Consider the following 18,885-nt stretch of genomic DNA (forward strand, 5'->3'; position numbering starts at 1 on the left):
AGCTAGAAGTTTGGACTCCTTATCAGGTCAAAGGACAAAACCCATCCTTCCTGAGATATAAGGAAAGCTTTAGTCAGAATTTTAACTAGCCCTTTGCTTAGTTGCTTGGAACCACTCTCAGAAGGCTTTTGCGTATATCCAAGGACAAGGCAAGAAATGTGTGTAAGAAGCAGCAAAGAGATTTAGATAAGATGTGAACAAAAATGTTCCAGGAATTCAAGGTGATGAAGCTTTGGAACAGACTGCCTGGGGACTTTACAACAGCCCCCTGTTATTGGAAATCTGTAAGATTATGTTCAACAAACATCTTCTGCAATGGTAACGTTATAGTGACCTTACCCAGCATAGCAACACACTAAATGACTTCTTGTTTTCTTCATTCCTCTGATGCAGAGAGCCCAACAACCTAAGCCTAAGCCCTAAAAGTTGGGTGGCATCAAATACCCTCTACTTGTTCTAAGTATATATGACACAGTGGCTACGAACTGGAAATACTTGTAAACTTACCAACACTTGACAAAGTAAAAAAGAACAAGAAAAACAAAAAATAGTTTTAAAATGTGGATCTCTAATTACTTTCTCTCCTTGCAAAGGATCTTTTTTGAAAGTGCTCAATGAAATGTTCAAAAGAAAAACAGACGTATGTTTACTCATGCATATGGATTATACTCACTTTTAGCTCTAATGAACATGACACTCTCAAAAGTAGAGTGCCATGGCTTTGACATTACAATCTAATGATCATATGTCATCCTCTGTCCCTAGAACTGCATGTTTGACACATGTAACTGTGAGAAGAGTGAGGACTGCATGTGTGCTGCCCTTTCCAGCTATGTCAGGGCCTGTGCTGCTAAAGGAGTTCTCCTCACTGGATGGAGGAGCAAAGCCTGCAGTAAGTTCTACATCCCTTTGCCTCTTGAAAATGATCATCCAGAAGGCCCCACACAGCAGCTCTCAGGGATTCCCACAGTAAATTGTGTTAAATTGTGTTTTAAGTATAGTGTTGACTTTCAAAAATTTGAGGAGGAGGGGACTACCCTTAAAGAAAAGCAGTAAATGGGAAGAAACATAAAAAAGAGGCTTTCTTAAATTACTTGCTCAGAACCAGCAGAAGCAACAAGGACCTCAATACCCTTGCAATAGGAATAAAATAAGTAGGGTGTTTCTCAATTTACTTTGACAGAAAATATAAAAATAACAATGAAGAAAAAACACACTATGCATTAATATAGTTGAACTTTTTAATTTTTTTAACATGGACAAAACAGTTGTATTTGTGACACATTTATAGGGCAAAATTTTGCTGTAGCAGTACCAAAAAAAAAATATTACACCATTGAGGATATTAGTAAAGTACATGCACATACATTGCCAAGTTTATCGTATATACTTTACCTCAAATACTGCATATATACCTACATTGATTCTTAAATCAACTACAAATGTAACTCACCTTTTTACTCCTAAGCAAAATACACCACCTTGTGTCCGAAATCCTTGAAGTACACTTACAATGTCGATTCCTGTCAACCCACGTGCCGGTCTCTGAGTGAGCCTGATGTCACATGCAGCATCAAGTTTGTCCCAGTTGATGGCTGCACCTGCATAAATGGAACCTACATGGATGAAAGTGGCAAATGTGTGCCTGCTTCAAGCTGTCCTTGTTACTACAAAGGAACGCCTCTGTCTTCTGGAGAAGTTATTCATGATAATGGTGTTGTCTGGTAAGAGATTTGTAAACAAAAGAATGAGGTTGGATATAGGCAATCATGAAACCATAAACACATTATGCAATCTATTAAAATCAAATGGATTTCAATTTAAAAACATCACAGATCCTTTAAAATTGTTAGGGCTAGTCATGTTTGGAAGATTATATTTAGACTGCTACAGGAATTCAGCAAATCATACTGTGGTGGATTAGCCTTTGCCATCAGCCAAACACCCACCCACACAGTCACTCACTCATTCCCCACCACACATACTTTTCTTATACATGACTAAAAGATTTGTTCCATGGTGAAAGGTAGTTGATAATAATTCCATTACAGATCCCTTTATGAAAGGAATCTGAACTATTCTGAAGGACAGTTTTTAACCAGGCAAATGGACAGAGCAAACCTGTCTTTATGTAGAATATACTTGTATTTTGGTCTGTTGTAATAGAAAATATTTTTGAATAGTACAGCCTATTCTGATAACAGACACATTTTCTCCATTTTATCACACAGTAATTTTCATTATTTCAAATTCATTAGGAAACACACTGAAACTTAACAGAAGCAAAAACATATCCATTCTTTTTTTTTTTTATAGCACTTGCACCTATGGAAAGCTGAGCTGCATTGGAGAGAAACCTGAACCAGGTAATATATCACTTAAGATTTTCTTTAATTCTCCCTTTCCATCTTCACCCTTTTCAGTTCTCGATCTCTCTTTTTTTTTTTTTTTTTTTTTTTTGTCATAGTGATGCAAATTGTACAACTCTGAAATCAAAGAAGAAAATGAACTGATGTCTTCTTTAATGTAGAGGATATTCCCAAAATATAAAGAAACATTGTCTTACCTTTCAGATGTCTGAAACAAGTTATAACCCTCCGGGTTACCCAGGGGAAAAGAATACTTAGTCACCTCACTAAACATGAGGTGAAAACCATCCACATTTTAAATAAAATAGAAGTAGCAAAAGCCTAAAACAAATACAAAGTAAACCAGGATCTTTGGGGTTTTTTTTTTTCCTTTTTCTTTTTTTTTCTGAAAGGAAGTGTTTAGTGAAGCTAACTAAATATTAATTCCTATGAGTAGCATAAGCACAAAAATCAGATGAGCATGACTTTAAAACAATATTCAGTTTCTCTTTTTGGTCAAATGCACTATATTAAGGTATCCCATAAAGGAGGTTTTATTTTCTTCAGTCCACATTAAGAAAACACAAAGATATACCTACATGGTTGATCTCATGTTTCTCATGGGTTTTGTCTCTTTCAGTCTGTATACCTCCCATGGTCTATACTGACTGTGGCAATGTCACTGCAGATGTAGTAGGAGCAGGATGCCAGAAGAGCTGTCAGACTCTAGATATGGAATGTGTAAGTATAGACTCTTTACACCCAGCTGAAAGCATATTAAACTAGATCTCTTTTACAGTTACCAGCTGCAGCTGGACTCCTCCATCAGAGAAATGTTTCAAGTCATGTTTTCTGTATGGTCTTTACAGTACAGTACCCGCTGTGTCTCTGGCTGCGTATGTCCTCATAACCAAGTGTTAGATGGCAAAGGTGGCTGTATAGCTCCAGAAGACTGTCCCTGTGTTCACAACGGGAATTCCTACAATCCAGGAGAATCAATCAGAGTTGGTTGTAACAACTGGTAAAAGCATATTGAAAAATACCATTTTCAAGCATCTGAAAGGGAATAGTTCGAGCTCTAGGTGAACTACAGCATTTCACTCTAGCAGTATTGAGATTTATCAGAAGGAATCCTACATAAGTTGATCCACTTAGTACCTAAAAAGCAACCGCTGTCTGTTTTTCACAATGCCACACAGCACAGAAATCGCAAGTGGTCAGAAGAACAATGTGGTTTGCATGTTGTCATATTCATTCGCGTCAAGAAAGCTTTTCTTCTTGCAGGCAATCCCTACATTTCAATACATCCAACAAGATTTGGAAATGTAACATATTAAGGTAGATTTAGGTTAGAAAGTATCTTCTAATTCAAATTATTCATGACATCATGAAGTAACACAGTCTTTGGGTAAATCCCAAACGCTCTTGAGCTATGCTGCATTTCTGAGAATAAGCCAACCTTATTTTTTCATTATAGGTTTAACACATTTTAAAATCAGATTGATGTGCATGCAGGAATGTACATATAGCTATATCATGTGTATGTCTGGTTTTTATATCTGGAGTGCTCTTCATCTTATGTAGCACATGCAGAAACAGAAAATGGCACTGCTCTGAGGAACCTTGCCTGGAAACCTGTTCTGTTTATGGAGATGGGCATTACACCACCTTTGATGGCAAACGCTTTGATTTTGAAGGCGACTGTGAATATGTTCTGGTCCAGGTAACAGATTCCTTCCTAGATTTTTGCACTATTGAAGTACTTTGCATTTTATATATGACTATGTGGTATAGTTAACACTGAATATCATTCCCCTGTTTCAGAACTACTGTGGTCAACAAGGTATGAATCAGGGAACATTCAGAGTCATCACTGAGAACATTCCCTGTGGCACTACAGGAACCACCTGCTCTAAGTCTATTAAAATTTTCCTGGGGGTAAGTATTTTCTTTAATAAGTTGTACCCTGGCCTAATGTGCCAAAAGGAAAGAACAAGCTGACCCAGATATAATGCATTGTAGAAGTGTCCTCCAAGACAGTGAAAATGTTACTACACTTCTTTGCTCACTGCCAACAATTCTGCTTTCTGCTAGTGAAATCAAAGGAGAGAATTCTGAAGAGAAATTGCTTGACATGAGGTTGTTGAATGGAATAATTTTGAGGATAATAGAGTTGTTATTTCAACATTTACTGGCAGTATCTAAAACTGTACCCAGTGGGTGACTTTTTAAATTGGCCTCTAACTTTCTTTTCCTGTCCTAGAACTATGAGCTGGTACTCAGTGATGAACACTCTGATGTCATCCAGAGGGCACCTGGAGGAAAAATGCCATTCCAAATCCGTTCCATGGGCATCTACTTGGTGGTTGACACTACTGTTGGTCTCATACTCATGTGGGACAAGAAAACCAGTATATTCATCAAACTTAGTCCCAGCTTTCAGGTACATTTTAAAATAAAAAAAAACTGGATAAAATTATTTCTGAAACATATTAATGTTATCTCTCAAAGAAAAAAATGAAAATTTAGGCTGTAACCAGAGGACTGAAAGAGCAGCGATGGCATATTATTATCCTGTACTGTTGACTTAGACTGTGTACTACTCATTTACTTTAAATTATGTTATTCAGCAATGGCGTAATAGCAACTATGTCAGTAGCTTTCTTCATTAAAAGCCCTCACCAAAGAAGTATGTTCAGGATTAGATAAAACTAATTAGCTCAATACTAAGAAAAAAACCATGAGTCTACTCTGTTTCCTGTCCAACAACAAGTTAGAGACATCTCTTCATTAAAGGTATTTTATGAAAATGTCCAAGACAGTTGCTGAAGAGGCCCAGATAATCTTAAATAAGATTCATCTTGAGGTCTGTTACTTGCAGATACTGAGAAACCATACCTTACTGATCTTTGTCATTATATGTTTATTCCCATGCAGGGACATGTCTGTGGACTTTGCGGAAACTATGATGGCAATGGAAATAATGACTTCACTACTCGCAGTCAGTCTGTGGTAGGACATGTGCTGGAGTTTGCCAATAGCTGGAAGGTGTCTTCTAGTTGCCCAAATGCCAATCATACCAAGGATCCATGCACTGCGAACCCATACAGGAAAGCCTGGGCACAGAGGCAATGCAGCATTATTACCAGTGAAGTGTTTGCAAACTGTCACTCCCAGGTATGACAAAAGCTTCAGTCTTAAATTGTCTTGAGCCAGAGATTACATTAATTTTTATGTGGGATAGCTGAAAAATACACTAAAATACACTTTGTCACACTCAACAAAGGGAAGTCAGACCAAGTTCTAGGGAGTATTTTCACTTTCAGTTTCTCAGTTTGTGCCTTGAACAAGTACACAAAAGAAATGGATAGTTGGGGGTTTTTTTTAATAGAAGGGAAAATCACTGATAAATTTCAGGATATGTTTATTTTCTAATGGCATAATTTTCTATTAATATAAATATTAGCCACCTGATATATATGACTGTGTGCTAGCTTGTAGTAATGTAACAGAGTTCTTTCTGCAAAGGTATCTTCAACATCAAATAGTTCTTAGCATTGCAACTTATTAGTAATAACTTTATTCTACATTTTCTTCTTGATTTTTGAAATCATTCTCACGGTTTTTTCCTTTCTTATCTTTCTCACACATACAGAGTTGTCAGTTTCAGATATTTTATTCAGCTTTTTTAGGACAGTGAATGCCTTTTTAAAGAGGACCAGTGCATGAAAACTCAAATGTTTTCTCCAACAGGTTGAACCAAATGAATATTATCAAGCATGTGTGGATGATGCTTGTGCATGTGACACTGGAGGAGACTGTGAATGTTTCTGTACAGCAGTAGCTGCCTATGCTCAAGCATGCAATGAACTGGACATCTGCATTTCATGGAGAACCCCATCCATTTGTCGTGAGTCTCACCCTACTACTTTATGAAGGGGTCCAGGGGGACAGAAAACAGAGAAGAAAAAAAGAAAAACAAGTAGAATGAAGAAAGGAAGAAGGATAAAATTGTATTTGTAAGAGGCACTGCTGTATTCTAAATCCAACAAAAAACCACAAAGCAAGTTGGGTAAATCACTGGAAGCCAATCTATCTTGTTAAAATGAAACCATTGAAAGTAACTTTAACAGTGGTGCCATTAGTGTCTGATCTACTTGTCACCCGTGGTACACAACTGGTGAACTATAATGCATCAAGCTCAATGTAAATAAATATTAGTGCATACTAACTACAATCAGTGATTCAAGTATTTGATTTTTCATGCTTAACTGGTCTCAAAGGGTGGTAGGATTGTAACAATTTTATTAAATTAGAAATAAGACCATACACTGTTCACTACCTATGTGATTGTGCTGATTGTATGGAATTTTTACTCAGCAAAACTGAAAGACTGTAGAGCAGAAAGATCAAAGGTCTTTTTCTGTCATTTCTCCTTTCTCTAGCTCTGTTCTGTGATTACTACAATCCACAAGGGGAATGCGAGTGGCACTACAAGGCATGTGGAGCCCCTTGTATGAAGACCTGTAATAATCCAAGCGGGAACTGCCTTCATGAGTTGAGAGGTTTGGAAGGTAAACATAATTATGCATATCTCATTCTACTTATAAAAAGCTAAAATGCAATATCATTAACAAAATTTATATTACTCAGTATATTATGTTTATCTTAGAAATTATAAGAGGTTTTCTAACTAGTGTCTTATTCCCTAATGGATCATGAACCTGTTTGGAGTGAAGATGAGGACAATATGTTCCAAACCTTAATGTGCAATCAAGGACTAGCAGTAACAGGGTCTGACATTCCACTTACCATATGGGATAATATGGGGAAAGCTGATATAAGCATAGTATAGGGTTATTTGTACTTATGAAAAGCCTAGTATCAACATAACTAATTTTTTATTGCAGGCTGCTATCCACACTGTCCAAAGAATAAGCCCTATTTTGATGAAGAAACCATGACTTGTGTTTCTAATTGTGGTTGTTATGAAAATGGAAAAAATTACAAACCAGGAATGCAGATGCCTTCCAAGCAGAATTGTCAATCATGGTAGGATTAGTAAAGATTTTTAAACATTGATTTTAAAGTTGTGGAACATAATTCATCATGCTTTAAGGTTTTTGCTTGCTAATAGGAACTAGGCCAGTCATAGGCTGTTGAATAGTCTGAGACAGCAACAGTCTGAGAATTTTTGTTAAGATACCCCTAAAATCATTATGTGAAATTATTTAGAAGTTGGTAGGCAACTGATCTTCATTGTTTTGAGCTTTTTTCTGTCATTGCAATGGTACTTGCCTATTTGCAACTGTCAGCAAGTATTCCTATACATTCTGTCAGAATTGAGGACATGCTGGGACAAGTGCTGCTAAGCATTCTATTAAATAGCAGAAAGTTAGCAGAACCAGTTGTGAAGCAGTTAACACCTGTCCTAAGATACCTTTAAAGTAGCTACACTTGAACACTGTAAGCAGTGCTAGCCAGAATGCCAAAGAGCTTGGCACAAAGACCATCTGAGTTAACCCAACCTTTACAGCAAGTTTTGCAGTTCATAGACAACTTTGTATGCATCATCTATTAACATTGCCTGTTAACAGCACTAAACCTAACCTGTTAAATACATATCTGTATTTACTTAAGTTTATTTACTCTACAGATGTCCATAGTCACTGTAAATAAATATATCAAGATTCAGTCCTTACCAGATGATAAATTCCCTTTAAAAACAGAATGCATTCTCGCATTCTTTTCCATTTGGAAGTCTGATGGAAATTCTCTGTGTAGACAACCTCAACACCCAGTGATACAGTGATCCTTTCTCAAATGATACACTTACTGCACTTTTCCTTCCAAAAAATAAGTGTATCTATCAGGGAGATAAGAACATTTAAAATCACCTCTCCCCACATCTTTGCCCAGCCTCCAAAAGCACTGATAAGGATACTGCATGTTTAGTATGCTGGCATAGAAGAGTTGCCTTTTTAGCAGAAAACTGAATGATCCCACCTAACCTGAATTTGTGCAGCAGAACTGAATATCTACCTCAGAGATGTTAGGGTCTTTCTACATTTAAATGTACAATGAATAGCAAAGGTTCGATAGAAAAAAATTGAAACAATAAAATGATGTCATGAACCAATATATTCAAATTCATCATCACCTTTTTTCTCTTTTCCAGTGAATGCACACATGATGGCGAAAAATGCAGATATAATGAATATGGTATGTTGACAAAGTTGGTTTTATTTGAATAGGATGCATTCGATGTACTCCGCTCTGTGTTTCAGATACCGAGGAATAACACTCTCTTCTGATTTACAGAATGTGTCTGCATTTATGAGGGACAGAAATACAACTACAAAGATGTGATCTATGATACTACAGATGGCATAGGAGCATGTATTGTTGCAACCTGTGGTCCCAATGGAACAATTCAAAGGAGTTACTTTGACTGTAGTACCTCAATATCACCCACAACGTCTCACTTCAGCTCTACACCACCTGCCACTACTTCCACAGGTACATCCTTTATAGCCCATAGGTGCATATGCTGCTCAGTAGTGAGTAAAATATAGCTCCAAACCATGCCCACACTTACAACATAAATGACAGGAAGTCTCGTTTGTTATTAGCATTTGGCTTTAATCAGTATTCGGTAACCAAACTAATAAAAGGAAATAAAAATAGAAAAGAAAACCACTTCCAAAACACTAAAATGGAAACCACTGCACAGTGGTTTGATACTATTATTTCATAGTGAATGAGAAAAAACGGTATCAGATTTATTATCTGTAATTGTACCTATTTCTGGAATAATCTTTACTGAATGAATAATTTGTTATTTTTCCTATTAAATTACAGAATTATTAATTTCTGTAAAATTCCTGGTAGGGTTCATGGTATTCATAATTACAGTACTAAGTGGATTGCTCAGGTATTGGCATTGAGATACTGAAATTTTAATCTCTAGAATTCCTGTTCAGCATTCTTCAGGTTGGTAATCTCTAATTACTATGGGCACATGCTGTTTAATGAAATAAGTATCCAGTATAAAATTTAGAACTACAAGTTTTGAAAACACAGAAATCATCAGCACTGCTGCAATTCGTTAGCCATTTTCCAGCCATTTCACAATGAGAATTCACCTGCAAAACTTATGTACTGCTCACCAACCAATACATGGTTTCTTAAGACCAGAGCTAAAGTACAAAGTGAAGGGGTACTAATAATGCTGCATTAGACATCTTTTACTTCAAATAGAGAAGCAAAGAAAATGCAGCATATTACATGAGGAGTTCACTAATTTGAAGAAAAAAGTACCTGTGAATCTTGATACATAGACTAAATGTTATTCTTTCCATTGGATTTTAATCCAGGCTTTGACATTCCAGAGAGACTAATAAATATTGAAGCAAGACACAAACCAAACAATTACGCTGAATCAAATGCAAAAAAAATGTGATCCCCCCCGCCCCCCCCAATGCGTATAAATTAGGCTTAAGACTTATTGCAGCACTTTGTAAAGGATAAATGGCATTCTCTTAGGAAGAAACAGTTCCAAGTACATCAGTATGTTAAATTGGTGGGTCATGGATTTTCTTCTCTACTTCATATTACATTATAGGTACACTAAACTGATGCACAATTTACAGGCTCACAAACAAAATTATCTAAGGAAAAATTTCAGCCAATTTAATGTAATAAAAAAGAGAAAATCCACAGGAATTTAATCGAAGTTTTGTGGTCTCTTCTTTTTCTCTTTCACAGTGTCACCAACTACATCAGTATGTGTTCATGAAGTCTGTGAGTGGTCAGAATGGTACGATGGAAGTCTGCAAACCCCTGGCTACGATGGTGGAGATTTTGAAACCTTTAATGATTTGAGAGCTAAAGGTTATGAAGTCTGTAAATCTCCAAGGGATGTTCAATGCAGAGCAGAGAAATTCCCTAATATACCACTGGAAGACCTTGGCCAAAATGTAGAATGCAGTACAATATCTGGGCTTATATGTTACAACAAAGATCAAATTTCAAAAATGTGCAACAATTATGAAATCAGAATCTTATGCTGTGTTTTTGAACCATGCTCCTCCACAACACATTTCAGCATGTCAACACCAATCACAACTGCAGCTACGAGCACAGAACCACCAAATCCAACTGAAGAAATTAGATCATTTTCAACCACTACAACATCATCAGTTTCTACAACTTCTGAAAGTACAACATTCACACCATCAGTGACTAAAAAAAGAACCACAACCACAACCGAAACAACACCACCTGTCACCACCTCTCATTCAACATCTAGTAGTTGCACTGAAGAAGAATGTTACTGGTCAATGTGGTATGACGTCAGTTACCCAGGATCTGGATACAATGATGGAGATTTTGACACAATAGAGAAAATTGAAAGTAAGGGATACAAAGTATGTGAAAATAGACAGGAAGTTGAATGCAGAGCAGTAAGGTTCCCTAACACACCATATCAACTCCTGGAGCAACATATAATATGTAATACAGAAGAAGGGTTGATATGCTACAATAAAGATCAATTACCACCAATCTGTTACAATTATGAACTAAGATTTAAATGCTGTGAAAATCGAACAGTACAGTGCAACTCAACTACAGCGCTCCCAACAACGACACAAATATCACACACAACAACGTTGACTACAGGAACTCTAAGTACAATATCCACAAAAGAGACAACAGAACACTTGCAGACAAAACACAAGACAACTGCAAGACCAACATCACCAACAAAAACAGACCACATTCATAGACCAACATCAAAAACAACAACACAAACCCAAAAAGGAACAGAAACAACGACAACCTCCACCACAGTCACGACCTCCACCTCCACGTCCTACTCCCCCACCACCCTGCCCACCTCCTCAGAAACCACATCGCAAACCTACACCAGCACCACCAGCCCCACGACGACACCTACCCCGTCCTCCACCAGCGTGACCTCCACCACCACACACTCCACTACGCCCTGTGAAACCGAGGAGTGCTCCTGGAGCGAATGGTTCGACGTCGACTTCCCCTCCTCGGGGCCCAGCCAGGGAGACTTTGAAACCTACCAGCACATCCGGGCCGCCGGGAAGGAACTCTGTCAACGTCCAAAGGAAATCGAGTGCCGGGCGGAGGACTACCCCGAGCTTCCCATCCAAGACCTCGGACAGGTCGTGCAGTGCGACGTCCACTTTGGGCTGGTGTGCAAGAACGAGGACCAGACTGGCAAATTTAAGATGTGCCTCAACTACAAGATCCGCGTCCTCTGCTGCACACTTCAGAACACTTGCCCAACCACCCTGCCGACCACCACCAGCCCCACCACCACCACCACCACCACCAGACCAACCAGCACCGCCCCAACCTCCACCACAGTCACGACCTCCACCTCCACGTCCTACTCCCCCACCACCCTGCCCACCTCCTCAGAAACCACATCGCAAACCTACACCAGCACCACCAGCCCCACGACGACACCTACCCCGTCCTCCACCAGCGTGACCTCCACCACCACACACTCCACTACGCCCTGTGAAACCGAGGAGTGCTCCTGGAGCGAATGGTTCGACGTCGACTTCCCCTCCTCGGGGCCCAGCCAGGGAGACTTTGAAACCTACCAGCACATCCGGGCCGCCGGGAAGGAACTCTGTCAACGTCCAAAGGAAATCGAGTGCCGGGCGGAGGACTACCCCGAGCTTCCCATCCAAGACCTCGGACAGGTCGTGCAGTGCGACGTCCACTTTGGGCTGGTGTGCAAGAACGAGGACCAGACTGGCAAATTTAAGATGTGCCTCAACTACAAGATCCGCGTCCTCTGCTGCACACTTCAGAACACTTGCCCCACCACCCTGCCGACCACCACCAGCCCCACCACCACCACCACCACCAGACCAACCAGCACCGCCCCAACCTCCACCACAGTCACGACCTCCACCTCCACGTCCTACTCCCCCACCACCCTGCCCACCTCCTCAGAAACCACATCGCAAACCTACACCAGCACCACCAGCCCCACGACGACACCTACCCCGTCCTCCACCAGCGTGACCTCCACCACCACACACTCCACTACGCCCTGTGAAACCGAGGAGTGCTCCTGGAGCGAATGGTTCGACGTCGACTTCCCCTCCTCGGGGCCCAGCCAGGGAGACTTTGAAACCTACCAGCACATCCGGGCCGCCGGGAAGGAACTCTGTCAACGTCCAAAGGAAATCGAGTGCCGGGCGGAGGACTACCCCGAGCTTCCCATCCAAGACCTCGGACAGGTCGTGCAGTGCGACGTCCACTTTGGGCTGGTGTGCAAGAACGAGGACCAGACTGGCAAATTTAAGATGTGCCTCAACTACAAGATCCGCGTCCTCTGCTGCACACTTCAGAACACTTGCCCAACCACCCTGCCGACCACCACCAGCCCCACCACCACCACCACCACCACCAGACCAACCAGCACCGCCCCAACCTCCACCACAGTCACGACCTCCACCTCCACGTCCTACTCCCCCACCACCCTGCCCACCTCCTCAGAAACCACATCGCAAACCTACACCAGCACCACCAGCCCCACGACGACACCTACCCCGTCCTCCACCAGCGTGACCTCCACCACCACACACTCCACTACGCCCTGTGAAACCGAGGAGTGCTCCTGGAGCGAATGGTTCGACGTCGACTTCCCCTCCTCGGGGCCCAGCCAGGGAGACTTTGAAACCTACCAGCACATCCGGGCCGCCGGGAAGGAACTCTGTCAACGTCCAAAGGAAATCGAGTGCCGGGCGGAGGACTACCCCGAGCTTCCCATCCAAGACCTCGGACAGGTCGTGCAGTGCGACGTCCACTTTGGGCTGGTGTGCAAGAACGAGGACCAGACTGGCAAATTTAAGATGTGCCTCAACTACAAGATCCGCGTCCTCTGCTGCACACTTCAGAACACTTGCCCAACCACCCTGCCGACCACCACCAGCCCCACCACCACCACCACCACCACCAGACCAACCAGCACCGCCCCAACCTCCACCACAGTCACGACCTCCACCTCCACGTCCTACTCCCCCACCACCCTGCCCACCTCCTCAGAAACCACATCGCAAACCTACACCAGCACCACCAGCCCCACGACGACACCTACCCCGTCCTCCACCAGCGTGACCTCCACCACCACACACTCCACTACGCCCTGTGAAACCGAGGAGTGCTCCTGGAGCGAATGGTTCGACGTCGACTTCCCCTCCTCGGGGCCCAGCCAGGGAGACTTTGAAACCTACCAGCACATCCGGGCCGCCGGGAAGGAACTCTGTCAACGTCCAAAGGAAATCGAGTGCCGGGCGGAGGACTACCCCGAGCTTCCCATCCAAGACCTCGGACAGGTCGTGCAGTGCGACGTCCACTTTGGGCTGGTGTGCAAGAACGAGGACCAGACTGGCAAATTTAAGATGTGCCTCAACTACAAGATCCGCGTCCTCTGCTGCACACTTCAGAACACTTGCCCCACCACCCTGCCGACCACCACCAGCCCCACCACCACCACCACCACCAGACCAACCAGCACCGCCCCAACCTCCACCACAGTCACGACCTCCACCTCCACGTCCTACTCCCCCACCACCCTGCCCACCTCCTCAGAAACCACATCGCAAACCTACACCAGCACCACCAGCCCCACGACGACACCTACCCCGTCCTCCACCAGCGTGACCTCCACCACCACACACTCCACTACGCCCTGTGAAACCGAGGAGTGCTCCTGGAGCGAATGGTTCGACGTCGACTTCCCCTCCTCGGGGCCCAGCCAGGGAGACTTTGAAACCTACCAGCACATCCGGGCCGCCGGGAAGGAACTCTGTCAACGTCCAAAGGAAATCGAGTGCCGGGCGGAGGACTACCCCGAGCTTCCCATCCAAGACCTCGGACAGGTCGTGCAGTGCGACGTCCACTTTGGGCTGGTGTGCAAGAACGAGGACCAGACTGGCAAATTTAAGATGTGCCTCAACTACAAGATCCGCGTCCTCTGCTGCACACTTCAGAACACTTGCCCAACCACCCTGCCGACCACCACCAGCCCCACCACCACCACCACCACCAGACCAACCAGCACCGCCCCAACCTCCACCACAGTCACGACCGCCACCTCCACGTCCTACTCCCCCACCACCCTGCCCACCTCCTCAGAAACCACATCGCAAACCTACACCAGCACCACCAGCCCCACGACGACACCTACCCCGTCCTCCACCAGCGTGACCTCCACCACCACACACTCCACTACGCCCTGTGAAACCGAGGAGTGCTCCTGGAGCGAATGGTTCGACGTCGACTTCCCCTCCTCGGGGCCCAGCCAGGGAGACTTTGAAACCTACCAGCACATCCGGGCCGCCGGGAAGGAACTCTGTCAACGTCCAAAGGAAATCGAGTGCCGGGCGGAGGACTACCCCGAGCTTCCCATCCAAGACCTCGGACAGGTCGTGCAGTGCGACGTCCACTTTGGGCTGGTGTGCAAGAACGAGGACCAGACTGGCAAATTTAAGATGTGCCTCAACTACAAGATCCGCGTCCTCTGCTGCACACTTCAGAACACTTGCCCCACCACCCTGCCGACCACCACCAGCCCCACCACCACCACCACCACCAGACCAACCAGCACCGCCCCAACCTCCACCACAGTCACGACCTCCACCTCCACGTCCTACTCCCCCACCACCCTGCCCACCTCCTCAGAAACCACATCGCAAACCTACACCAGCACCACCAGCCCCACGACGACACCTACCCCGTCCTCCACCAGCGTGACCTCCACCACCACACACTCCACTACGCCCTGTGAAACCGAGGAGTGCTCCTGGAGCGAATGGTTCGACGTCGACTTCCCCTCCTCGGGGCCCAGCCAGGGAGACTTTGAAACCTACCAGCACATCCGGGCCGCCGGGAAGGAACTCTGTCAACGTCCAAAGGAAATCGAGTGCCGGGCGGAGGACTACCCCGAGCTTCCCATCCAAGACCTCGGACAGGTCGTGCAGTGCGACGTCCACTTTGGGCTGGTGTGCAAGAACGAGGACCAGACTGGCAAATTTAAGATGTGCCTCAACTACAAGATCCGCGTCCTCTGCTGCACACTTCAGAACACTTGCCCAACCACCCTGCCGACCACCACCAGCCCCACCACCACCACCACCACCACCAGACCAACCAGCACCGCCCCAACCTCCACCACAGTCACGACCTCCACCTCCACGTCCTACTCCCCCACCACCCTGCCCACCTCCTCAGAAACCACATCGCAAACCTACACCAGCACCACCAGCCCCACGACGACACCTACCCCGTCCTCCACCAGCGTGACCTCCACCACCACACACTCCACTACGCCCTGTGAAACCGAGGAGTGCTCCTGGAGCGAATGGTTCGACGTCGACTTCCCCTCCTCGGGGCCCAGCCAGGGAGACTTTGAAACCTACCAGCACATCCGGGCCGCCGGGAAGGAACTCTGTCAACGTCCAAAGGAAATCGAGTGCCGGGCGGAGGACTACCCCGAGCTTCCCATCCAAGACCTCGGACAGGTCGTGCAGTGCGACGTCCACTTTGGGCTGGTGTGCAAGAACGAGGACCAGACTGGCAAATTTAAGATGTGCCTCAACTACAAGATCCGCGTCCTCTGCTGCACACTTCAGAACACTTGCCCCACCACCCTGCCGACCACCACCAGCCCCACCACCACCACCACCACCAGACCAACCAGCACCGCCCCAACCTCCACCACAGTCACGACCTCCACCTCCACGTCCTACTCCCCCACCACCCTGCCCACCTCCTCAGAAACCACATCGCAAACCTACACCAGCACCACCAGCCCCACGACGACACCTACCCCGTCCTCCACCAGCGTGACCTCCACCACCACACACTCCACTACGCCCTGTGAAACCGAGGAGTGCTCCTGGAGCGAATGGTTCGACGTCGACTTCCCCTCCTCGGGGCCCAGCCAGGGAGACTTTGAAACCTACCAGCACATCCGGGCCGCCGGGAAGGAACTCTGTCAACGTCCAAAGGAAATCGAGTGCCGGGCGGAGGACTACCCCGAGCTTCCCATCCAAGACCTCGGACAGGTCGTGCAGTGCGACGTCCACTTTGGGCTGGTGTGCAAGAACGAGGACCAGACTGGCAAATTTAAGATGTGCCTCAACTACAAGATCCGCGTCCTCTGCTGCACACTTCAGAACACTTGCCCAACCACCCTGCCGACCACCACCAGCCCCACCACCACCACCACCACCAGACCAACCAGCACCGCCCCAACCTCCACCACAGTCACGACCTCCACCTCCACGTCCTACTCCCCCACCACCCTGCCCACCTCCTCAGAAACCACATCGCAAACCTACACCAGCACCACCAGCCCCACGACGACACCTACCCCGTCCTCCACCAGCGTGACCTCCACCACCACACACTCCACTACGCCCTGTGAAACCGAGGAGTGCTCCTGGAGCGAATGGTTCGACGTCGACTTCCCCTCCTCGGGGCCCAGCCAGGGAGACTTTGAAACCTACCAGCACATCCGGGCCGCCGGGAAGGAACTCTGTCAACGTCCAAAGGAAATTGAGTGCCGGGCGGAGGACTACCCCGAGCTTCCCATCCAAGACCTCGGACAGGTCGTGCAGTGCGACGTCCACTTTGGGCTGGTGTGCAAGAACGAGGACCAGACTGGCAAATTTAAGATGTGCCTCAACTACAAGATCCGCGTCCTCTGCTGCACACTTCAGAACACTTGCCCAACCACCCTGCCGACCACCACCAGCCCCACCACCACCACCAGACCAACCAGCACCGCCCCAACCTCCACCACAGTCACGACCTCCACCTCCACGTCCTACTCCCCCACCACCCTGCCCACCTCCTCAGAAACCACATCGCAAACCTACACCAGCACCACCAGCCCCACGACGACACCTACCCCGTCCTCCACCAGCGTGACCTCCACCACCACACACTCCACTACGCCCTGTGAAACCGAGGAGTGCTCCTGGAGCGAATGGTTCGACGTCGACTTCCCCTCCTCGGGGCCCAGCCAGGGAGACTTTGAAACCTACCAGCACATCCGGGCTGCCGGGAAGGAACTCTGTCAACGTCCAAAGGAAATCGAGTGCCGGGCGGAGGACTACCCCGAGCTTCCCATCCAAGACCTCGGACAGGTCGTGCAGTGCGACGTCCACTTTGGGCTGGTGTGCAAGAACGAGGACCAGACTGGCAAATTTAAGATGTGCCTCAACTACAAGATCCGCGTCCTCTGCTGCACACTTCAGAACACTTGCCCAACCACCCTGCCGACCACCACCACCAGCCCCACCACCACCACCACCACCACCAGACCAACCAGCACCGCCCCAACCTCCACCACAGTCACGACCTCCACCTCCACGTCCTACTCCCCCACCACCCTGCCCACCTCCTCAGAAACCACATCGCAAACCTACACCAGCACCACCAGCCCCACGACGACACCTACCCCGTCCTCCACCAGCGTGACCTCCACCACCACACACTCCACTACGCCCTGTGAAACCGAGGAGTGCTCCTGGAGCGAATGGTTCGACGTCGACTTCCCCTCCTCGGGGCCCAGCCAGGGAGACTTTGAAACCTACCAGCACATCCGGGCCGCCGGGAAGGAACTCTGTCAACGTCCAAAGGAAATTGAGTGCCGGGCGGAGGACTACCCCGAGCTTCCCATCCAAGACCTCGGACAGGTCGTGCAGTGCGACGTCCACTTTGGGCTGGTGTGCAAGAACGAGGACCAGACTGGCAAATTTAAGATGTGCCTCAACTACAAGATCCGCGTCCTCTGCTGCACACTTCAGAACACTTGCCCAACCACCCTGCCGACCACCACCAGCCCCACCACCACCACCAGACCAACCAGCACCGCCCCAACCTCCACCACAGTCACGACCTCCACCTCCACGTCCTACTCCCCCACCACCCTGCCCACCTCCTCAGAAACCACATCGCAAACCTACACCAGCACCACCAGCCCCACGACGACACCTACCCCGTCCTCCACCAGCGTGACCTCCACCACCACACACTCCACTACGCCCTGTGAAACCGAGGAGTGCTCCTGGAGCGAATGGTTCGACGTCGACTTCCCCTCCTCGGGGCCCAGCCAGGGAGACTTTGAAACCTACCAGCACATCCGGGCCGCCGGGAAGGAACTCTGTCAACGTCCAAAGGAAATCGAGTGCCGGGCGGAGGACTACCCCGAGCTTCCCATCCAAGACCTCGGACAGGTCGTGCAGTGCGACGTCCACTTTGGGCTGGTGTGCAAGAACGAGGACCAGACTGGCAAATTTAAGATGTGCCTCAACTACAAGATCCGCGTCCTCTGCTGCACACTTCAGAACACTTGCCCAACCACCCTGCCGACCACCACCAGCCCCACCACCACCACCACCACCAGACCAACCAGCACCGCCCCAACCTCCACCACAGTCACGACCTCCACCTCCACGTCCTACTCCCCCAC

At 46.7% G+C, this 18,885-nt stretch overlaps 1 protein-coding gene across 1 annotated transcript in view; it reads left to right on the forward strand.

Moving 5' to 3' along the window:
* The window catches only part of LOC104040818 (mucin-5AC), a 48,632-nt gene that overhangs the window by 15,793 nt on the left and 13,954 nt on the right, over positions 1-18,885 (forward strand). Inside the window, exons 14-30 of the mRNA XM_064453260.1 lie at positions 766-892; positions 1,469-1,724; positions 2,317-2,366; positions 2,989-3,089; positions 3,218-3,369; positions 3,933-4,071; positions 4,173-4,286; positions 4,612-4,791; positions 5,286-5,525; positions 6,102-6,258; positions 6,794-6,922; positions 7,259-7,400; positions 8,527-8,570; positions 8,670-8,867; positions 10,116-12,864; positions 12,934-14,049; positions 14,431-18,870. Coding sequence (XP_064309330.1) covers positions 766-892; positions 1,469-1,724; positions 2,317-2,366; positions 2,989-3,089; positions 3,218-3,369; positions 3,933-4,071; positions 4,173-4,286; positions 4,612-4,791; positions 5,286-5,525; positions 6,102-6,258; positions 6,794-6,922; positions 7,259-7,400; positions 8,527-8,570; positions 8,670-8,867; positions 10,116-12,864; positions 12,934-14,049; positions 14,431-18,870 — 10,334 coding nt within the window. The remainder of the gene's footprint in view (positions 1-765; positions 893-1,468; positions 1,725-2,316; positions 2,367-2,988; positions 3,090-3,217; positions 3,370-3,932; positions 4,072-4,172; positions 4,287-4,611; positions 4,792-5,285; positions 5,526-6,101; positions 6,259-6,793; positions 6,923-7,258; positions 7,401-8,526; positions 8,571-8,669; positions 8,868-10,115; positions 12,865-12,933; positions 14,050-14,430; positions 18,871-18,885) is intronic.

The sequence above is a fragment of the Phalacrocorax carbo genome, chromosome 5, assembly GCF_963921805.1.
Source record: "Phalacrocorax carbo chromosome 5, bPhaCar2.1, whole genome shotgun sequence".
Taxonomy (NCBI): Eukaryota; Metazoa; Chordata; class Aves; order Suliformes; family Phalacrocoracidae; genus Phalacrocorax; species Phalacrocorax carbo.